The sequence below is a fragment of the Mya arenaria genome, chromosome 14 (assembly GCF_026914265.1).
Source record: "Mya arenaria isolate MELC-2E11 chromosome 14, ASM2691426v1".
NCBI classification, from domain to species: Eukaryota; Metazoa; Mollusca; class Bivalvia; order Myida; family Myidae; genus Mya; species Mya arenaria.
The window spans coordinates 44,788,776-44,811,741 of record NC_069135.1 but is presented as its reverse complement, the minus strand read 5'-3'; the positions used below and the strand labels follow the sequence as shown (position 1 = coordinate 44,811,741).

Here is a 22,966-nt window from a genome sequence, read left to right as displayed (position 1 = left end):
AGTACTCCTTGTTTAACACACGTTAGAATCCAAAGTCCCCCGTTTAGGGTTAAGTTTGTTACTCGATGTAACTGATCGGTTACTATGTTTGATTTAAGCCATAAGACACGCAGCTTATCATCAAGTACTAACAATGTAAATAATGTTTGTCACAGAATATCCAAGTGTGCAGTCTATTATCATTTTATGAGTCAATCTTATATATATTTTAAAAATTATGAAACTGAGGCAAAAACACAAAATATTTGACTATGCATGTCTACGGCTTTTGTATCATGCAAAATTATTAAATTGGTTCAATGTAGCCTACATTCCTAACCTTGTATATTATGTCTACTTTCAGTCGGAGGACATGAGCCAGACACTTGAGCTTGAGTTAGAGCTACAGAAGCAGATCACGAGCGCCGCGCACAAGCTTGCCTCCGACAAGTCAGTGTCACGATTTGTACGCAAGCAGCGACGTCACTCCTTCATCAAAGCCCAGAATAAGGTAATTAGTGGCTTGATCTAGACTTCAAAGATTATGGGGTTCATTCTAATTCTAAATGTTTTATGAACAAAAAATGTTTTATGATTGTGTCAATATCAATGAAAAAGATTTTTTTAGAAAAAGACAATAAAAGAATTAGAACTGTTAAGTTTGCTTTTTGTGTTAAATGAATATAAAAAATATTGCCATGAAGAAACAGACAGAAATTCAGCAGGACAATTTAAACTCTATAACTAATGGTTTAATCTACTTATGCTCAAAATGTTTATGTTTTTAGCAAAATTAATATGTAATGGAATATTAAGTAAGTTGGGTAGCTCTCAAAACATTCCACTGAGTCATCAATAAAGTTTAGGAAACAGGTTGTATTTTGTGATATATCAATTTTTATTACGATTTGAAAGCATTGAAAGCTTATCAGGAACATCCCAAAGGTGATTGAATGATAAATCCTAGCTAGCTTCCTGAGTTGTGTTTTATTTCTGGGTATATTTCATTGGCTAGTCTCCAGAAGAATTGTTTTTAAGACAGATACAATCTGCCACTGTTTGGAGTTTTGAAAACTTCAATGTAACATGTAACCAAGAAAAGAATGATCTGTCGATAACCTATAAAACATGATAGTACAAAAACAAATCTCAGCAAATATTTCATGAAAAATTAACTAAACAGGTCAAGTGAATGGCTGTGCCTCCCTTCCTGTCTTTAAGATAATACCATCTGTGTGATTGGTATATTTATATGGTGACCCTTAAATGTCTTCATTTAAACTTTGGCAAATGCTTGAAAAGATGCTGTAATTGTTTGGCACGCAGGTTTTTATAACTATGTTAACTTATGGGAATTCTGTTTTGTTCCAATTTGAAAATAATCCCCAAAGTTGGCGGTTAATGACCTGCTTACTGGTAAATTAAATGTAATTAGCTGTAACTTCAGCTATGTAAGATATTTACATATTTATAAAGTTCATTTACTAATCTAAACATTAAGCTTAGACATGTTAAAAACAATGATTACAATATGAAAGAAGTTTTGTAACAGTCTTCAAGCCAAAAGAAAAAATGTGATTGCAATGCAATGAAAAACTAATTTGAAATTGAGTTATCCCAAGAGCTACCCAACTTTTCAAGGTATTTTTTTTTAATTCAAAGCATATTAATATTCATATTCTTCATATTCTCAACTTTTCATATTTTCTGTTTCCAGTTGAAAGAGATGGAGAAGAAGTTGAGTGAGTACCGGAAGGGAAGCGTTCCATCCTCTCCGGCAACGTCGGGGAAGTTTGATGGTACGTACTGTGTCACTGACACGGAGGTCATTCACCGACCCGCCAAATCTCGTCACAGTTCATCAGTAGCTCACCGACTGTCTCGATCATTTCGCGAAAAGAACCTGCTCAAGTATCACCGGTTTATAGACTCTGGGAAGTCACCAGTGAAAGGTGGTATTATAGATATGAAGAATCTGTCAGTGATTATCGACTCTAGTATGGATGATTCTCGGGACTTGACTGTTGAGTCACGCCTAGAGGAGAGTCGTCTAGCTGACACCAGCATGGATACCTTGGCTACCTCTAGCTCTGAAGAGTCCTACAAGATCTCAAATGACTCTCTCTACCCCTCATCCTTTAAGAACTCTCGAACGAAGGAAGACGATTCACCGCTAGATCTGTCTTTCCTCACTCCTCCCCCTGCACACAAGCAACGAGAAGTAGCCTGTATGTCTCCAAACACACGACGAAGCAAGAGAGCGTCTTGGCATCACACCATGTTTCCGAAATACTCTCCGCTCACTCCCAGATCCAACAAGGAAACTGCAGTTTGAATAGTGGGGTAGAGGTTTATAGAAATCATAGGTGGCATAGACTAATGGAGATCACTCTAAAAGTGAGAATCAGGGGAAGTAAATCTGTCTCAGTATTAGCAAAATATGAAATTATATGAATCTCAGCGAAGAAAACAGGGAAAGACTGTCTGAAATGTATTGGAAATCACACAGTTAGTGCAATATACATATGGTGCTATGTTGTATAAAAAATCATTCATATATATCTATATATATTTATCATAAACTAACATGTCACGCATTGCAAGTTAGATTTTATAGGGTGATATTCTATTGGGTACTAATTTGTGGATGCTGGCTTTCTTATATATATATATTGTTGTATTACCAATTTATTGGAGTAACAAAAGGCTCTGCTATAAATGTTTCAGCTTATGCTTAAATTTTTCTAAAAGTTGTATACAAACGATGACCAAGTTTTAATTCTACCTCCGATCAAAATTTCATGACTGAAAACCAAGACACAGACAATCATCAATTTTGATATTATATTTAAAGCTCAATCATTATGTATATATCTCAGTAATTTATTTAGTATTAGTATTGTTTGTCTCTATTTGACAATATTGGTGTAAATATTGTTAAAAACCAAAAAAACTTACCGGTACTTTATCATTTTATGCAAACACAGTCTCATCTTCAGTTTTAAGTCAAATATTTTATCAAGTCATACAATTTTAATTGTTCTATAGCTAAGTTTACCAATCTTTTAATATTTTGATTAATTTACCAAAAAACGAATCAACTAAAAAAAATTATGAATACTTTAAACTCTTCCTTTTGGACCAAGTTATTTTATTTATTTGTTTGTATTGTCTATGTAAATAGTGTTTTTTTATGTACTATTGCTGTCTCACTGTCTTTCTGTTCATCTGTCTGTCTGTCTGCCTGTCTGTCTGTATAACAATGTCTCATTTTGTCTCATTTTTATTTTGATACATATGATATGCAGCATTATTTGATATGAATATATTTAGGACAATAAATGCACTCAGATGAATATATATTTTGGTAATAATAAAGTAACATGAACCTTTTGGGCTTTGCTTGGTGTATTTCCCTGTAACTTCTCCTATATTCCTGTATGGAGATTTATTATTGGTGATGGTTATTTAAACATGGGCTTTGTATTAGCCATTTGGGGATGGAACGTATTCATTGGTCATTATCATAAGATTCCATTTCATATATCGGTGGAAATCATTTGGTGTAATGGTATATAGTTGCATTTTTTTTTAGGAAAAAAGATAATGATTTGTTTTGTTTACCAACCATTTTTATGAAATTCCTGGGAGTGAAAAGACTCAAGAGAGAAAAATCAAATGACCACGGTTATCTGCAAAAAAACCCCAACAACATGGTAATGTTCATCATCAATATTGCAGTTTAAAAAGAACTAAAAAGCCTGTCTAGTTGAGGTATTGTCAGCCTTGGTGTTGTTTATGGCATTTTTGTGCATACGCCATTTATAGATCAGACATTCACATACAACTATTATAGTCAATTACCGGTGACAATACACACGTAAGGCTCTTAATTCATGGTTTAAAAATACCATAGTCTCATCTCCCCCCCCCCCCCCCCATGGACAGGAAAACAGATAACCATTGGCATTTTGAAATTCTATTGATATAATTTCCAAATATGTTTCGCAATTTGACACAAGATTATATTTACTAAAATGTAATGACCAGTGAATATATATGTAACATATACATAAACTAAAATAGAGGATAATTGTGAGCTTTAATGTAAGATTGTAATATATTTCACTGAGTGAGCTCCAAAAGATATAGTCCACAAGTGGTGTAGCATGCGGTGAAATAGATTGCAATTTTACACTGAAACAAACAATTTTTCTTTCTATTATATACCTAAAATTGGAGTTAAAAGTCATTTAATTACATATTTTTAGAAAATCGTACCAATTGTAATCGTTTGTGCAAGAAACATCATTTCTGAATTGACGTAAATAAAATTGTGTCCCAGCCCTGTGAGCTCTGATGTTTGATTCTGAACTGAGAGCGGGCTTGAATTATCACTTCTATTTCACTGATAAATCTCTAAAAACCACCAGGAAGCATATAAATGCATACCTATATCCTTATATCTATATTGATAAAAGGTATGTAACTAAATTCATATGGGAATGTACTACTGCCCCTTCAACTCAGAATCATCAGATCTCAAGATAAGGCAGTTACTGAGATGCATTTATCAAAAAAAAAATCAAAATAATTTGGACTATGTATTTAAACGCAATTGGTTAAGTCAAAAAGTCCCTTTTTTCAAATGACTTGCATATCGGCATGTTAGGTATAAACCTGTTACAGAATTTAAGATAGGAGTAGACATTTCAAGTCATCAATTTGGATACTCGCTGTTCAAATGTTTTAATTGGTAAAAATGCTTTGCATTTGAATGAAAGGCTCCCAAAAATATAGGGCATAACTTATCCTATCTATAGGGTTTAATACTGATTGACCCAAAAAGTTGTTTTGAGCCAGTCTGCACAACAACCATTTGGGTTCTTAATAAAAAAATAATTCTTCATACGTCCCCCTGCATACCTAATTTTGCTTCTTTTTGGTCTGATTTCTTGGTAACAAATATTATGTAACACTTTTCTGTGTACCAAATTAAGTTAATACTAAATTTTTGATAACTGTTTAACACCCATATGTATCCAAGGTACTCCTTAAAAACATGGTGGTACATTATATCTTTTGCTTTTAAGTTCCTCTTAAATTCCACATGGGGCGTAAGAAGCCATTATGCTGGCAATGGGCGTGCGCAGAACAAAAAAAAACAAGGAACTCTTTTGTCTCGCATTCATTATGTCTTTATTACTTGGGTGTGCTTATTATTTAAGTTTCTTATGAGCCTCTACCAAAAAATAATGACCTTAGTATCATTCATTTGGTATCCTAGCAGATGATAATTAATTAAAACAGAGAAATTGTCTTTTTCATGGCCATATTTTGGCTGTAAGGGATTGTGTTATGCCATAATATGCACACATCTAGTATCAACAATTATTTTGCACATAAGCCATCTGAAAAAGGTTGTACATAAAAGAAAGATAGAATCATTTAAGGAGTAGTTTTTTGTATTTTTTTCTTGATGAATAAAACAGACCCTGTGGCTTTTACATGAGCATAAGAAAATGATGCAACCAAATAAATTGCTAATGGTGGTCTGAATTGCAGGTAAATGTAGTACATTCCCAAGAAGGTTTTTTTGTTGGTGTTGTCAATGTACTCAGTGTACAGTCACTATGAAGATGTTTTTAACATCAGATTCAAGCATGTGAAACAGTTGTGAAAGGTACAGGTATGTATCATGAAAAAAAGAAAACAGGAAAGAAAATCTTTGCAAAACAAAATTCATGGTAGAAAACAGAGGCAAACATATTTAATGCCAACTACTACAACCAACAACAGGATTACTATTGTTGTAAAACTAATAAAACTATTGTCTCTGGAAAAACTTGAGGACAGAATTGTCATACATTACTGAAAAGAAGGAAAAGGCATGTCAGATGGGTAGCTATATGCTAACACCATCTACAAAAAGATACAATCAAATGGATGGACATCATTTTCATCAGAAAAACCTGGATTGAATGCATAATAGGATGGAGAAAAAAACATGCACACACACGCACAAAATATTGAACTTGATACAAGGAAAATGGAGATAATAAAGTGAGTTAAACAATTAAGGAGGATATGTTACAAAGATGTATGATTCTGCTCAACAGTATCATGTCTGGATGTTGAGATCTTAAAAAAGGATAGCCAACTATTTTTCCACTGAAATTTATTTCAATAGGAACTCTATGTGGAGATTGGAGGCGGCTATGGATTCTTTGAAGAAAAAAACAGCAATTATTCAACTGAAATTTATCTTGAAATCTTTGTAGACTATAAAAAAAGCATTTGATAACATAAAATTGTTATCTGTTGTATAATATTTTATGAAATATCTATCTATAGCATCATAGATCTGATAGAAATCTAGAAGGATGGTGTATTACAAATGTTGGTAGCTGTTTTAAAAAAAGATAGCATGGTTTATATTTTATATGATAGATGCATTTGGTGTGTTAAGTGTAAATATACACATTTAAATGCTGATGTTTTTCCTTGTTAAGTTAGACTGGTAACACTGCAAGGTGACATAATTAAAACTTTTTTTTATATGACATGAGCTTGCAACATAATGTTTAACTATATACTATCAATTTCAAGAATGTTGTAATATACATAATCTCAACTATTTTTTATGTCTTCTAGCGAAAAGTGTAAAGAGTCTGGAAATGACAGACAGTGGTTGGTAGAAAGTGTTGTCTGTTTCATTTTGAATTCTTGTTGTCTGCTGCTCTTTTAAGGTTGTGGTGATTGTACATTGTCAATCAGTCAATTTTTGATGGAAAAAAAATATTTAAAGGGGTTTGATTGTTTTTTATAACTGCATGTCTGCTCATATTTGACGCAAATGTAGGTAATAAGTTCACTTGAAATTTAATGACATCAAAGTAGAATATCATACAAGATTTCTACAATTTCGTCTCCGTTTAAAACTTGGTATCAAAATTAGATCCTGAAGGCTGGGTTAATATACATGTTTATTGGGCTTATGATAATGGGCTCTGAGTAACAAAATAACTCAGGGTTTAATCAATGTCTAATCACCACAGTTTGACAAAATTCTCAGTAATATAAGAGTTTCTGCGTTTGTTCTGGTATGATTTGTTTCTTTCCTGTGTTAGATTTTGTCTCTTTTCCAAAAATTTCTCTTACATTATTTTAATTTCTTGTCACATGCCTGAGAAAAAAGCTACTTTTTCAAGACCTGGAATATTTGGTCAAGGTAATTTCAAAATTTATGAGCATGGCCTGAAACAGTCAATTTTTATAGACTTTAAAATTAGTCACGAAGCACATCGAATGATTTAGTGAGCACCAAACTAAAAAACAATATGTAGGTAATGTTTTACATTTAACTGTACCAAACTTCTTTTTTGTTGCAAACCAAATTTAATTTAAGTACAAAGCACTCTTTTTAACAACAGAATGATGATTTTGACTTGTGACATAGGTCGATAATATGATTGATGATGTTTTTCTAACATGATGTAGATACAAAATTCTGGTAATCCCGAAACTGATTTGTGATTTTGCTTTGCATGGACCCCTCTGTGAGAAGTTTTGTCATGTCATCTTGCATGTGTTATCCATGTCAGTGTTCATTCAGATGTGAGGCTGAATCTAAATGTTGAATAACTTTTGTTACATTTATTTCTTGATTATTCAGAAAATGTGTTTTTAGATAGATACAGATGTAATTGTTAGTATCATGATCTATATAATTTTATATTATATTATGATGCATGGAATATTGATCCAAATTGAGAAATCAAATGTTAAAGATGAATAATATTGCTGAACAAATTATTGAAATTTTGCACTTATAAATCCTTCATTTATTTAAGACCAATTTTGTTGAACAAGTTAAAATTCAAGAGAAGTAATTGTGTAATTTATGTTTCAGATTCGGATGTTATCTCCCCTGCTCAATCTCCACTGATACCACGAGGGGCCCGTAGTAACTACAAACAGGTTTATATATATACTGGTTTCATCTGGATTTAAATAGAACACTTCAAATAGAAAATATGTGTAAACTACTAATCTCATGATATTTGGTTTGATTCTTTGAAACTGAAAATTTAGTAGTTTCTACATACAAACATGTCAGATATAGTCATGTTCACTAAGAGGTAAATACTGTCATCTTTATATATGGGATATTGAGCTTGTTCGCTATAGAATTGAGAAATTTGTCAGGACTGTTTATAAGGGTACAAATCCAGGACTGGTATTGTCATAGCTTTTATGTAATTGTCAAATTGTTTATGTGTTTTGAGATGCAACCCGAAAACTTTTGCTATTTGGCGTCTGTATTCATATCTCTTTTGTGATTAAAGACAAATAAGTGCACGATGGCGTCTGTATTCAGTTCTCTTGTGCAATTATAAAAGAAAGTGAGCGAGTATGGTCTAGTGATGTCCGCCTCCCATACAAGAGGTCATTGGTAAGAGCGTTTTTCACAATTGAGCTTAAATGTAATAATAAAATAAATTAACAACAACTTGGTTTCCTCCCATGTTTCAGCACGAGGACCGTGTGGGTGTGAAGGAGCCATCAACTCTTCAACGTTCCAACACCGCACCCAAGTATGTGGAGCGGGAGATCGCCTCCATGACCCTGCCTGGGGCACACGGCAGGTGGGAATACCGTCAAGTTTTGTTTAACTTTAAACTTTTTTGTTTAAAGCAAAACTTTTGTCCTAGTGTTGCTCTCATGGTCATGCTTAATCCTAACTATAGACCTTTATTTAAGTAAAGGACACATTCAAGATATTTTGGACCATAAAACTTGTTACACACTTGTGCTTTTGCTTATGTCAGCAAGTCTTATTTCAAAGAAAAGGTGTATTGTCACAGCCTAAGTGTTTCTGGCTTTAAAGCCTTTCTTAAAAAAAATATCAACATAACCAGTAACCAGAATTGTTCAAGACATTCACATGGAACTTGGCTTACCTTGTGTGAGAGACAGTGGGCACATATATAGTTAATCCAATATCACTAGCTGTAAAAATTATCATGTTTTACCTTATTATGTTAATAACAAAAACAAAACACCAAGACAAATAAGTGTTGGTATTTTTTCAACATTGTATTTGGGAAACAAATGAGAATCTTTTAAAAGCTTTGCTGATTTTGAAATGTGTCATTTCAGTCCCAGTCTAGATGACTTTTACAAGCCAAATGCCGTCTACTCAAATCAATACCGCAATCAGACATACCCAACTTTGGCATCACGGCAACCGTCCAGCACCAGTAGCCATGGGGACCAGGAAGTCAAGGGGTCAAAGTCTGGGCCCCTTCCTGGGAGTCATGAACGATTAGAGGCTGGCTTGGAGGGGTCACGGGACAGTGGGTTTAGTTCTACAAATAACATGTACAATGTAATATCTAGGCGGACTTCTCGTTACCAGAGTAACCAGGATCTTGTGACGCCCAGTGATCCCACTGGTGATCCGTTAGATAGTGTGTTTGAGAACAAACTACATCTACAGGTGAAGCATGGTAGTCTGGAAAATAACCTAAAAAATTACGGGAGTTTAGAACGGCATTCAAAAAAACGGCCTACATATGAAAGGAAATTAAGTGATACGGGCACGGAAAGTGAAGCTTCTACAGTAACGTCAGCAAAGTTTGGTAAACGGACATCTAGATCTGAGTTTGATCTCTCCTCACAAGGACGAGACAGGGATAACCCTAGTGCCAGTAGTTCAAAAGAGACGGATTTTCCACTTGCTAAAAATAGGACTCATAATAAATACACTGGAAGTAGTTCGCAACCCTTTCCGATAAATAGGGCTGATCGTTATAACTCGGATGCTTGGCGTGATTCGACCTCTTCGAGTGGTAGAATGATTGAGTTGCCTGTGAAACATGAATCAGCAAATCCGAATCAGATACTAAACCATGATACGTATGCTCAGTCTGGCTGGAATGATTCAGCCTCGACAGAACCTTCGCCTATTGTTCAAAGTCCAACAAAACGGTTATTTCCCCCTGAGTCTTATGGCTCAAGTGGGGCAGGTGATTCAACTTCAGGCCAGTGTTATAGTCCAAGAGTTTATGAGGGTCATAGGGGGCAGCATCCTCCCCCTAAATCTCACAGTGATTTTAGTGTTAATATACGATATGCAGGAGAATCCTCCCATGGGATGCCTCAGCCAATTTCAAGTAAAATTGTGACTGTTAAAATGTCCCCTCATGTAGAAGTGTCAAAACCATTTGAGATGAAGGACTTTTATAAATATAGCGAAAAGCTACGTCGACAAAGACTTGTAGAACAGTATCACCATGCTCTGGTAGGCTCGAGTAGGGCAAGTTCACCATCGCAAATGTCAGAAAGTGACAATCATTCCAATCTCCAGTACCCATCACATGGGGCAAGATACGGGCCTCAGACCCCTTCAGGGGCCCACCATCCAGCATACAGGGGCCAAAGCGGGGCTGGGTCAAATTCACCTTTTGGGTCCCCTCTTTCATCCCGTCACATGGTCAGCAACTATCCATACCCATCATCACATTCAGGTAGCACCTCACAGTTTGACAATCCAAGTGGCCAGTCGAATCAAATCAGTTCCCTATCATCATCATCATCAACAACAGCAACAACGTACGGCGTCAGCACCACAACCTCACGGGTTCAATACACGGTACAGTCTCCAGGAGGCCGCGTTTTGTACAAAGCGCAACACCAGTCCAGCAAACAAACGCACTACCAACCTCCTACGTCCATGAAATGTGAACCAGTCCGCGTTTCACACGGCACACCCACACATCGAGGCAGCCATGAGGCCCCAGCTACAACAGGGCAAAGGTGAGAGGCCAAGAAATGCGGTCAGCGGAAAGTGCAGAAAGTTGTGACCTTGTGCTTGATATGGCCAGATATGTGATAATCCGGATGGTAACCTTTAATATTTGGACAAAGTTTCTAATTGTACATGTATTTGATTGGTGAATTGATAGGAAATGATGTGAAGATGTGAAATGTTGATGATGTGAAATATATGAATGATCTGACAAATGAATGTGTCATGCTTTGTCTAATACTGATTCAATGTGCATATGATTCTTGTGATAAAAACGTCCTCAAATGTGATTGAACATTAACATGCAAAATTATGGAATCTAAAGTAAAATGAAATTTTTTACTAAGTGTTCAATTTAAGTTGCATATTTATAAAGCTTTTTCTCTGTATTATTACGTTCAAACTTGAGGCATGCACTTAGGCTTACTGCTTATTTACCCAAGTTGATATGTTGCTGCTGATATGTATGGCTTGTGCACAACTTTAATTTTAACGAAACTGCTGTTTCATCGAGGCTCGAGTTCATTTAAGCTGCTTTGTAAGGTAATCTTGCGCACGCTTTAATATTTGTGTCATGTGTACTGCAATGGATTATGGCTTTGTGCAAAATGCACAGTTTGCTGATGTATGTAAGTATGCACTAAATATTTTGACTAGAGCAAACCGGCCATGTTTCAAAAGAATTGCACAAATTTTGAGTGATGGAACCATTGCTTTGACATTAATGGTAAATCCGTGTTAAAATGTTTCATATAAAAATTGAGTTAAGTTTTCAAGATTTTAAAACAATATAAAAAGTCGGTAACATTTATAATTTTTTTAGCAGAAGATGAATGCAATTAAACGCAGTTTCAGCTTTTGTAGACAAATGCATTCATGTTTTTCATTATGATTTTATTAGCATATACATATACTGCTAGAACTTATAATTTTAGTTTAGATTAGTAGCTGCTTTAGTAAACACATTAGAAGAAATATCATCTAGTAAAAGATCAATCCCTAGATTATGCATGAGTAAAGCATGTGTGTAAAACGTGTGTGCATTACTTACAAAAGAAGCATTTTCATTGGTTCTTAGCATGGCATTCCACTAACTTTCACATCATTTCTACCAATCAGAACATGTGTTATGTGGTGTTGTGTCACGGAAGCAAGCACAAGGCACATTGGCTGCATGAAGCTGTCGCATTTTCAGTTTAGTAGTACTTGTAGAATTAATCAATATGTAATATTTGTCTTATTGTTTACTCTTATGTACCAGAATATTGGTTATCCTTGAACTGCCAGTAGCATATACATTGTATATTTGTTATAGTCCTTTTTGTTTGATATGTTATTGGTTTCTTTTTCCATTTTTTTTTGTATTTTGACTGTTGGGGCTGAGTTTGCATAAACAATAAAATGACATTAAATTGATAGTATGAAAAATAACCACATAATTTAGACAGATGACCACATTATTTAGTAAGATAAGAATATGAAAAGTTAAAAGAGCATTAAACTATGTTAACTGAAATTTTGGATAGACTTTTATTAATTATTGTGATAGTGAAGTTCACATGGAATATTAAATGCTAGACTCACCCCAACAGGTCCTGACATAATGAAGTCATAAGGATAGTCCAATAGCAATTTTATTGATACTCTTAGCTGTTATTTGTTTACTTTATCATTTAAGCGACTTGTGTTATTTGTTTTATGCAGACTTAAATAGTCATATCTGTTTATTTGGGGGGGGGGGGGGGGGGGGGGACAACTGAATGAATTCAATTCAATACATTCAATACAATAAAAAAGGAGAGCAAAGCCACGGGGGTCTATCTGCTTCTTTATATAATTGCACTTAAAACCTTCAAAGTATTTCATGTACAAAGCGGGTATTTTTATCCGGTGATGATGCCTTTTGATGACAAGTGACCTGATAGCATTTTTGTTTTATTTCAAAATGACACCATAATAATATAGGGTCCCATCATTGTGTGTTGAATACCATTCTCTATTGCATTAATATATTTTGTTCTTCTTACATGAGCTGAATGCCAAAATATTTCATTGTACACAATGTCATGTATTGTTTGATGTTTTCTTCTGTTTTTGTTGCCAACTTTATAATGATATTATGTTGTATCTATGATATGGCTTTATTTTGAATTCCATGACATGTTGGGGTTTTTTATGAACAATGTTAACATTATGTAAAATAAAGAAATTGAAACATGTAAATTATCTGTAAATGCTAAATCTAAATGCACTTTTAAACTGGTATATAAATATTACTAGCAGATTTGAAAGTAACTTTGCAATCAAAAACATGGAGTCTCTTATAAAATTTCAGAAAACAACCTTAAATGATAATTAAATTCAAAAGATTATCGCATTTTGTAAAGGTCTTGATTGATACATGTATCAACAGAGGTGGACAACCATTCAATTGTCTGTATACCATTTTTAGCTATATTATTTTTATACAAAGTTACTTTCTGTGCTAGTGCATAAATTCTACAAAAATAACATCATGATTATGTCATGTGGCAGAACCAACTCTTGGTAAGTTCATTGTTGTTTTTCAGTTACTGTCTCAAAGCTGATTTGATAAAAAATTATTTTAGTTAAAGCACAATCAGTTAGAATAAGATACAATTTTAATCGAACAGTGATACAATTTTAGAGTAAAAGTTAAATTTTGTTTCATAAACATATATATGCCTGCACACGAAATAATATGAACTCGATTCACACAAAGGTGATGTCAGCCCTAGACTCATTTCAGAGATACCTAATGCAGTTTTTTATAAGCGGACAACAGAACTATGCAGCAGGCCTCGGATGTTCAGTTAAAACTTGAGCAAAACGATTGAAATGTAAACCAATGAAAACCTTTTCCCTCAACCTTATATTTCATTTTCACAGAACCCCGGCGAGGACCGGCCATCACCAGCGTCAGTATTCAACCCCCGAGAGGACTCCAGGATCCCCCGTGAACCCCCTCAATGTGACCATGAGTAGTTTCCACCTGTCCCCTGCAGGGAGCCTCTCCAAGGCCTTCAGTAATGAGATGCTCGAGTGGTACGAGGGTGAGGGGAATCCAACATCCGTCTGAGATTAGCCATCATCCGTCTGAGACAGGTACAGGAATTTCAATGTAAGGGAATTTAGCATTTGTTTAAGGCAACCTCTTGTCTGTCTGAAGCAGGTAAGCAATATCTAACATCCGTCTGAGACAAGTCATTAACCATCTGAGATCGGTAAGTGATGAAAGTGTTTGTCTGAGGCAGGTTGCATAGTCCAACATAAGTCTAATGTAGATAATGTATCATCTGTCTAAAACTGGAAGGGAGATTTCAACATTCGTCTGAGGAAGATATTGCACCACCTATTTGAAAACCAAGGGAGTTCCATAATTTGCCTGAAGTAGGTAGCATACTCCAACATCAGCTTTAGATAATTCCTTGTATTTATTAAGTAGGGAGGAAAAATTATTATTTGTTTGAGTCAGTTGTCATTGATAATCATTAAATTGAACCCTTAAAGATGCATATTTAGTGACAATGATTCTACTTCTTACTTGAGGTTACTTTTTAGATTGCATAAATTAAGGAAACTATTTAATGTATCATAATTTTCTGACTCGCAAACGACAAAGTCTTATTAAAGTATGTTGCTAAAGACTCATTATTATCAGTATTTGATTACTTTGAAATGATTGAGCTCTTCTTTCCATTATTTCAGGCAGTTTTTGACCAGACAATCGGACCTCGTTATCCATATATACGAGATTAACCATCACACCAGTTCTACAGCAGAGCTACAGAGACAGGGTCATCATACGAGTTACTGTTATTAGTTGCAAGGACAATAATGACCACATACACACACACAAAATGGGAGGGACTTTACAGTAGTATCTTCATTCTTGCAGTCATAAATGGTGATAAAATAGATTGTTGTAACATTCTTGAAAGGGGAATCTTATAGAGTGTCATAAATGCATGTTGAAATTAAAAGAAGTGACTAGAACATTAAAAGTTTGAGCTCGTTGAGTAAACAATTGACATTCAATCTACACCTCCATCTCATGTTTATTTCACAAAGTTTATAAAGAAGGGCTAATATTGCTTGAATTTCAACAAATAAACAACACTGGATTGAAGGCACTGCCACTGGTAATAAATGTGTGAACGACCTTTTTGTGGACACCAAATCGCCGCTTTGTAGGGTGAATAATGGTTGTATTGTTAGTATGCCTGTATTGTTTGTAAAACTTGAATCTTGCTCGAACATGAGATAAAACATTCTGTGATACATAAAGGTTTTTAACACAAAACATTAATTTTACTTGTACAGAATCTGAAACATGTATTAATATATGTGTCATTTTTACTTCAATTACATTTTAAATGCGTAAGTTCCTTTTAGCTTAAAATGATTGTAACACATGCCGTAATAACTTTACCCTATTTAACCAACTCCACAGTTATCAATGCAACTGTTTTTTTCACAGTCAGATTTCATTAAAACTTTTACATATATACCAGGAACTCTCTTGTACGCTTATGAGCCTATATTTCTGCTTGAAATCGGCTTCTGTCAAAAGTCAGTTGTTTTTATGAATATTTACAACTTACATTATTTATTTTTGTTGAGTGTTAATTTCTTCTAACATCTTCAGATATTTCATCTTTGTGTTTTCATATGCCATTTGAAAAGGCCAGTTGATTTGCAATACATTGAAAAAAGAGATACATTACATGACTCAAACATAACATAACATTAACTAGAAGAGATTAGATATTTATTTTTTTTGCAATATTTCATTTTTTCCCTAATGAACGGGTGAAGGTTTTAAGAAGCATTATACCTAAGCAAATAGACTCTTTATGCTTTTTGATCATCAACTTCTATTAACAGATACAATTTATCCTGAACATTTCAGTATTCAGAAATGTATTTATCAAATTGTGCAATGTTGATTGTCATTATTTTTTAAAATATCAACATCATACTTTATACATGTGTCTACATGATCACAGCGTAAACCCTGCGAGGCAAATTTCACTCTCTTTAATTGCCCTATTTTGAAAATTACATTTATCTATTAGATTCCTAAAAGATCTGAAGGTCTTTTCCTAACTGAAGGTTTATTCCTAACTAAAGGCCTTTTGCTAACTTATGGCATTTTCCTAACTGAAGGCCTTTTGCTAACTTACGGCATTTTCTTAACTGAAGGCCTTTTGATAACTTACGGCATTTTCCTAACTGAAGGCCTTTTGCTAACTTACGGCATTTTCCTAACTGAAGGCCTTTTGCTAACTTACGGCATTTTCCTAACTGAAGGCCTTTTGCTAACTTAGGCATTTTCCTAACTGAAGGCCTTTTGCTAACTTAAGTGTCTCACAATATGTCTGTAGGTCATATCATATGATGGGTTGATACTGTGAAACATCTTTAATATTCAAATCATATACTGGTAATACTTTACTAAAATTTATACTTTTTGGTAAAAATACAATTAATTTTAATATCTATTAATTCGACTGAATGCAAATTTTTATGAAGTTAGGAAATTCTTTAAGATGTTTTATGAACAACTTTTATTGGTGCCAAATAACAGGACTGATTTGCAAAAATGTAATTATTGGGAAAAATGAGCTTTTGACAAAAATGTTTTACAATAATTATATTAATTCAGGGAGGAACAGTGAATTCGTTTTCCATTTCTAGGAGGTTTGACGCCCAAAATTCAAATTTGCTTCACTTTTTAAATTAATGACAATTGCAAAATATTTTTATTTTTCTCAGATAGTCTGTTATATAGACTATATGTTAATTTATTATGTTACTGCAGTAGGTTGTGTTTGGAAATGACGACCAAAAATGTTCATCTGTTCTTTTCTTGTCAATATTATAATTAATATGTGTAGATTTAACAAATATTATATGCTAGTCTGAACATTTAACTTATCCTGCATCATACTTACATTCAGCTAACATTTATAATGTGTAGTAAGTTATTTTGATTTGTTTTACATTCGACCTTCATTTTGGTACATGTATTTCTCTCATGTTTCCTTATTATAACTTGTTCATCTTGTAAAGAAGATATTTTTGAAGGCAATGTAGCTATTGATTTTGATTTGAATGAATTAAATGTCATGCTATGACAATGAATAAATTGATAAAAACATTACATGTTGTTTGTTGTCAGATTCCCGGACATACAGGTTGCTGTTAGCTTGTTTGGTTTTTGGAGATAAAGGTTGGGATACTGTCACAGTCTTGTCATCATCATCGTTGTTGTTGATAATTGTCATAGCCCATCTTTAAGGTTGTAGGCTTTTTGCAAACAGTTCAGTGTTGGCAATAACTTTTATTCTTTTTATTCTCCTCATTGTTATTATATAATATGATACTATCTCCAATCGAAACAAAATGTGTTACCATATATTGATCTATGATGAAGTGAAATGTAACATCTGCCATATCATTTTGAAATACACCCTGTTGTCACAATGTACTTTGTAATATAGATATTCACATCAAACTTGTCAGACATATGGTCAATATATATATATATATATATATACAGGGTTCATCTGCTGGTTATGACAAACTTGCCTACAAAGTTTGAGGTCACTGGGCCTAAGCATTCTTCAATTATTAATCAGAAGCAGATTTTGAGCTTAAGGTCATTGGTCACTATGACCCTTGACCTCCAAAATATATAGGGTTCATTTGCTGGTCATGACCACCGTACTTACCAAGTTTGAGGTCCTTATTTCTAAGTGTTCTTCAGTTATTGACCGGGAACAGATTTTCAGCTCAAGGTCACCAAAACCTTGACCAACTGACCTCAAAATCAATAGGGTTCATCTGCTTGTCATGACCAACTTGCCTTCCTAATTTGGGGTCCCTGGTTCTTCAGATATTGACTGGTAACCGTAGGGACGGACAGGCGGAAGGACAGTCTGATTACTATATTCATCCCTGCAGAGGCATAAAATAAAGGTAAACCTAAACAAATGGATTTCAAAGTTTAATATCCTGTAAAGAAGAAATACCTACATGTACACTTAAAATTTCTAACTGGTCCCAAATTTGGATTATACTAGGCAAGTATAAACAAGGAAATCACAATAACATGGTGTATAAACAGGTTTTGGACTTTCGTTGCTATATACCAGATGATTGCTTTTGGTCCAAAATATGAGGAATACTGCAATGAACACATTGGTTAGCACACTCTCTCCTCAGCAAGGCGCCCAAGGAATTGATGCCAGCATGGACCTATGTAAGTTTGGTTGGTGGTCACCAAGCTGGCGTTTTCCCCGGTCTCTCCAATTTTCCCCACAACACAAGACCACCCTCTTGCACACAGAGATAAACTAAGCATATGTTCTTATATCCTCCTTCACAACAGTAGTAAAATAAAGTTCAAACTATAATTGAATGTTCTTCCTTCACAACAGTAGTAAAATAAAATTCAAACCAAAATTGAATGTAAAGCCAGAAAGGTTTGGTCATTAAGTTTTAGACCTAAGCCCTTCTTATTGTAGATTCTAAGTGCAAGTTGAAATGATCTTTTTAAGTCTATATTTGCATTGTTTTGCTATACATTCATGTAAATTGAACTTCAGATAGTATAGTTAAGTTGAAAACAATATTAAAAAAAAATCTTATCTGCTTGTTGCCATCTGTATAATTTCTACAGATATAGGAGTTTTAAATAAAATCCAATGATAAAACAGGCACTTAGTTTTAAAAACAGACTATAAACCAACAAATCATGAAATGTGAAATGATTTTAAAGGCAAATACAAATTCAAATGTACAATCCTGAACAGCAAGTATATGACATGTATTCAATGACAAGCATCCTTAAACCCATTAACACATGAGAGTTTTTTTATTAATTCAGTAATATCACTTACAGTATAATATACTTATTTTTTTTACCTTTTTCAAGGCAAAATATCTTAAAAGGCACAGGCAATATACAGTTTTTGATCATTAATTTGTAAAAGATAAATACGATCCTTACCATGTAATGTTAAGGCAGATAAATAAGTAATACTTAGTTACACATAAGTAACCTTGAACACAGCTGATTGAATTTTAACAATATAGTTGATTAAAATACTAATGACAAATCTTAAATATAGTGCATTTATAAACATAATGACAAAGCATTTCAAAAAACAAACAAGAGGAAGATAAGCAAAAAAACAATGGTTGTCTCTGTTTTTTTCTCTCAGTCAAACAAGGGGAAAAATCAACAACAATTAAGCCCAGAGTTACCAGCCTTGCTACACACAGTAAACATGTTGCAAGAGACAATGTGTCCAAGTTTCATATGAATATCTTTATGGTAAATGAGTAATGCACTAGGCCGACAACAAAACACAGACTATGACAATACCTTGATTCTTTGTATATGATGGAACTTTCTTGATAGTTGTTCGTTACCAATATCTTGATTTCAACATTCAATACTCAGTAGCATAATACATGCAATTGAAATTTTAAAATTGTCACATAAGAAGAAACTATAAATTTAAAACATTTCATTTTTCAATATTCACACATATTTTAAATGAGCATCAATTTTTCAACAATTTTTTATTGAGCATTAATTTTTCAATAATCTGATTTTTAAAAAAAGATTGATCATTAATATCAACAACATGGACACGTTAAACCATGTAAAAATAGTACTACATGTTTATTCTAATTCTTCTTCTTGGACTCTTTCTTAGCACTTTTGTTGCCTGTCTGGTTCCCTGATGAAAATTTTGCAGTGTTTCGGTTACCTGTAGCAGCTGCAGATGCTGGGCCCAGACTTGTTACCGGTACCCGACCTTGTGCTCTTGGAAGGTACTCCTGGGTGACTTGATTCATCACAACAACAGCCATAAAGGAAACCGACATCGCAGAAATATACCACAGAATGCTCGAGACTTGATTTACAAACCAATCAGAGTACAGTCCCAGCATAATAGTGAACATGACTAAGGTAAACACTACAAGGCCTGCTGTGGCATGATATATTTTTAATTTTCCCAGGCTGATCTTAATTTTGAACAAATCTCGTAAAAACTGGTATTTCACAATGTTTCCACCCAAGGCTGCTAAAGGAATAGCACACACTGTTATAATGCCTAACAGACCATGCCATGAGGTGAAATGTGGTTTCTCATTTAAAACTTTGTTATAATAAATGACCGTAAATCCTGTGAGTGAGCACACAACTGCAAACACCTGAAGCACGTGATGGATGAGGACTTTTGTAGGTCTTTGCATATTAACAAATATTGAGCTCTCTCTGTTGAACACCAGCATAGCCTCAAACATGCCTACCACAAACTGAAATGATATGCAAATTACATATAAACATATAAAAAAAAAAAAATTATATTTAATTAATACGTTTTCGTTTGTACTTGTGTATTATCGTTTTGTCTGTACATAGACATGTTTTAAAAAAAATGACATTTATAAAATAGGAAATACATTAATAAATCAGTGCAAATATTACTAGATCACTATTTTAGAATATATTCTTGATGAAAAACTCAGCTTTTCATGAACTGGAAACTGTTGGCATTGTAATGATTAATATATATACTATTAGCTTCTGGTCATGTTTTCATTTTGTCATTAATGAATTGATGTTCGCTTTCTGAGCAATGTACATTTGAAGACTCCCAATGCTACAAATGACCCTTGTAAACAGTTTTCCATATTAATATTTAACTTACCGCTAATGTCATCAATGTTGGATGCCATGAAAACAGACCTAAAACAAGAATAGAAAGCGTTATGAAGTTTTGTCACATAGCAATTTCACTGAGTAAGATACAATACTCAATTAATTACTGCAATAGTTGATAATAAGGAAATTGCTCAATCTAACCTGGCAAAACCGGGCTTGTATAAAATTTTGATATCAAAATGACAAATGCTTGTAAGTGTTCCACAATCAAAAGAATTGGCAACTTAATCTACTTCCAACTACTGCAGGCTGGATTATTTCTCAACACATGACACCTTTAACACTAGCAAAAAAAAAAAATACTGACATCGCTCAGCTAATATATAGATCTTTTTCCTGTTCTTACTTACATCCAAACATTTAACAGTCAGTTTTTGACACAAAAAAAATATTTAAGATTATTAATAATTAAAACAAAACTTTATGAAGATTGATGAATGTGAATTATTTATGACATTCAATTGTCAACCATCCGAAATCTGTTTATCCGGATATAAGCAATTATGGCAAAATGACTGATTGCGAAAATCAAACAGAGAATCCGAACATACTCGAGCCTGGCCATGCAGTATAAATCATAAACCCCGAGAAGAGGACAGTAATGATATGTGCCACCATATTGTTCCACTGAAAAAAAAGATTGTGAAAGTATTGGGCGTAATGTCATCAATGTTACTAGTAAAAGAGACGCTTTTTTAAAAAGAGCAGTCAACAGTTATTGAACTAATGAGGATGGGAATGTTGCCTGAATTACCTGTTCCTGTAAAATTGCTATCGAGCTTTTGTATAGCAATAGTACGAGGGGTACAAATCAAGTAGGAACGATGAATAGACTTGATTGAGACAACGCCATATAAAATCCAAATCGAAGACTGGTCAAAAAAGCTTCTGCGTTTCCGTAGTTGTATGTGTAAAGTATTCAGAATGTTTGTACATGTATCAACGAACGCATATATGTTATTAATTCTCATTCAGATGAGCTTTGATAATGATAAATCGGTGGTACGCATAGGATCATTACTCTGGTGTACGAGAATGATGTTATTAAAGTGGTCATTAATCGAAGATTCAAAGAAGGGATGTTTGTTAATAACTATTTGAAAACGTGACTCAATATGCATTATTGCGCCAATAAATGCTATCACAAATGGCATTGAAAGTAGCTTACTTAAATTAGCTATTGAAAAATGAATGTTTATTTTTTTAAATTCTTATGAGTATTTGGTTGTTCGAACTTATTTTCAGTTGACACATGTGCGGCTCAGTTATTCGAATGCAAATAAAATCCCAGCAAGCAAATTTCTATGATTTCACTTTTATGGATGTGTAATTCAACAAATGCATTTTAATAGTTCATCGATGACGAGGTTAATCGTTTTCTACGCAAGTTTAAAACAGATACGCATCTTTTTAGTAGCATGATATTTTTCAGCGTTTAAAGCGATACAGTATAAAAATGGTTATGATTGAATGGGGTTATATCATTCAACATAGGTTCGAGGCAGTATACGTGCCGCGAAGTAAATATAAGCTTAAAATGGCCAGTATAGATAGCATGTTGTCTTAGCATGTATTGTACTATAATTAATCATACATTGTTATATTGTATGAATGTTAGTATTTCTTTATATGAGGGGACATTATATAATCTCTTTTTCATCTATTAATTCCTTATACAGTTTATTGATACAAGATCATGCGCTCTTGGTCCCCAACAAAGTATAAGATCATACATGTTTGCGTTAAACGATTATAAAATCGACCAAATTATTTCTTATTCAGGAAAAAAAAATACCAGTTATATCACGTATGTACATTTTAATTATACTTTGCTTGGTTTGTGTTTTTATACTTCCTGTTTGAACAAAAGTCCATGAAAAAAATAGTAATAAAGACAATCGAAAATGAAATTCACGGTAAATAATGAAATAGTCTTAAAAAAGTGTGGAAAGAGCATGCACGTACCTCATTCCAATAATCTCGTCGAAAACCGTGCATCCTAAATTATGTGTAACTTAAATGTGATTCCCATACGTCTGTACTAGCAATAAAATTAATAATAAAAAAAATCACAAGTCATCCCGTCCGTATAATGACTTTCATTCACGAAAAGTCGTCAATATGAAAACAATTTCGAAGAATATATTCATATATTTTCCCGAGGAAGAAACCCCGAAACTACTGTAGAACATTAATTGTGCTTTGCTCATTGGAAAGGGCATGTTCCAAGCTCTCCGACCCTTCGAAACCCAACATCAAAACAACGAACCGCTTGTCACGTATATTAAATATTACAGTCAAGTTGGATAATATCATCCTTGGATAATATTGGATTAGCAAATAAAACTGACAATAATATTTCATTTTGAACAATATTGAATTATATATATTTACAGCATAACAGC

At 33.7% G+C, this 22,966-nt stretch overlaps 2 protein-coding genes across 9 annotated transcripts in view; one reads left to right on the top strand and one right to left on the bottom strand.

Moving 5' to 3' along the window:
- Positions 1 to 16,979, top strand: part of LOC128218273 (FERM domain-containing protein 4A-like) — a 101,792-nt gene extending 84,813 nt beyond the window's left edge. For 6 of the 8 annotated variants that reach the window (XM_052925904.1, XM_052925896.1, XM_052925899.1 and 3 more), the window contains 8 exons: positions 344 to 490; positions 1,697 to 1,778; positions 6,634 to 6,669; positions 7,892 to 7,959; positions 8,515 to 8,627; positions 9,142 to 10,800; positions 13,703 to 13,918; positions 14,522 to 16,979. In XM_052925904.1, coding sequence (XP_052781864.1) covers positions 344 to 490; positions 1,697 to 1,778; positions 6,634 to 6,669; positions 7,892 to 7,959; positions 8,515 to 8,627; positions 9,142 to 10,800; positions 13,703 to 13,892 — 2,295 coding nt within the window. In that variant the 3' untranslated portion in view covers positions 13,893 to 13,918; positions 14,522 to 16,979. Of the gene's footprint in view, positions 1 to 343; positions 491 to 1,696; positions 1,779 to 6,633; positions 6,670 to 7,891; positions 7,960 to 8,514; positions 8,628 to 9,141; positions 10,801 to 13,702; positions 13,935 to 14,521 lie in introns of all 8 variants that reach the window. The other 2 variants (XM_052925897.1, XM_052925898.1) reach the window with 2 other exon arrangements.
- An 833-nt stretch (positions 16,980 to 17,812) lies between these two features.
- Positions 17,813 to 21,245, bottom strand: LOC128217723 (transmembrane reductase CYB561D2-like). Its single transcript, XM_052925070.1, has 3 exons — positions 21,113 to 21,245; positions 20,548 to 20,585; positions 17,813 to 20,152 (listed from the first exon to the last, which is right to left on the bottom strand). Exons 1-3 carry the CDS (start codon positions 21,177 to 21,179, stop codon positions 19,517 to 19,519), a joined length of 741 nt encoding a protein of 246 aa, XP_052781030.1. The 5' UTR covers positions 21,180 to 21,245; the 3' UTR covers positions 17,813 to 19,516.
- Between the last annotated feature and the right edge of the window lie 1,721 nt (positions 21,246 to 22,966).

Bases quoted from the DNA above. Each gene is read 5' to 3' on its own strand.
- LOC128217723 (XM_052925070.1), bottom strand. From the start codon at position 21,179: ATGGTGGCACATATCATTACTGTCCTCTTCTCGGGGTTTATGATTTAT. The intron at 20,586-21,112 runs GTATGTTCGGAT...TTCTTGTTTTAG, and splicing joins TACTGCATGGCCAGGCTCGA to GTCTGTTTTCATGGCATCCA. The intron at 20,153-20,547 runs GTAAGTTAAATA...ATATCATTTCAG, and splicing joins CAACATTGATGACATTAGCG to TTTGTGGTAGGCATGTTTGA.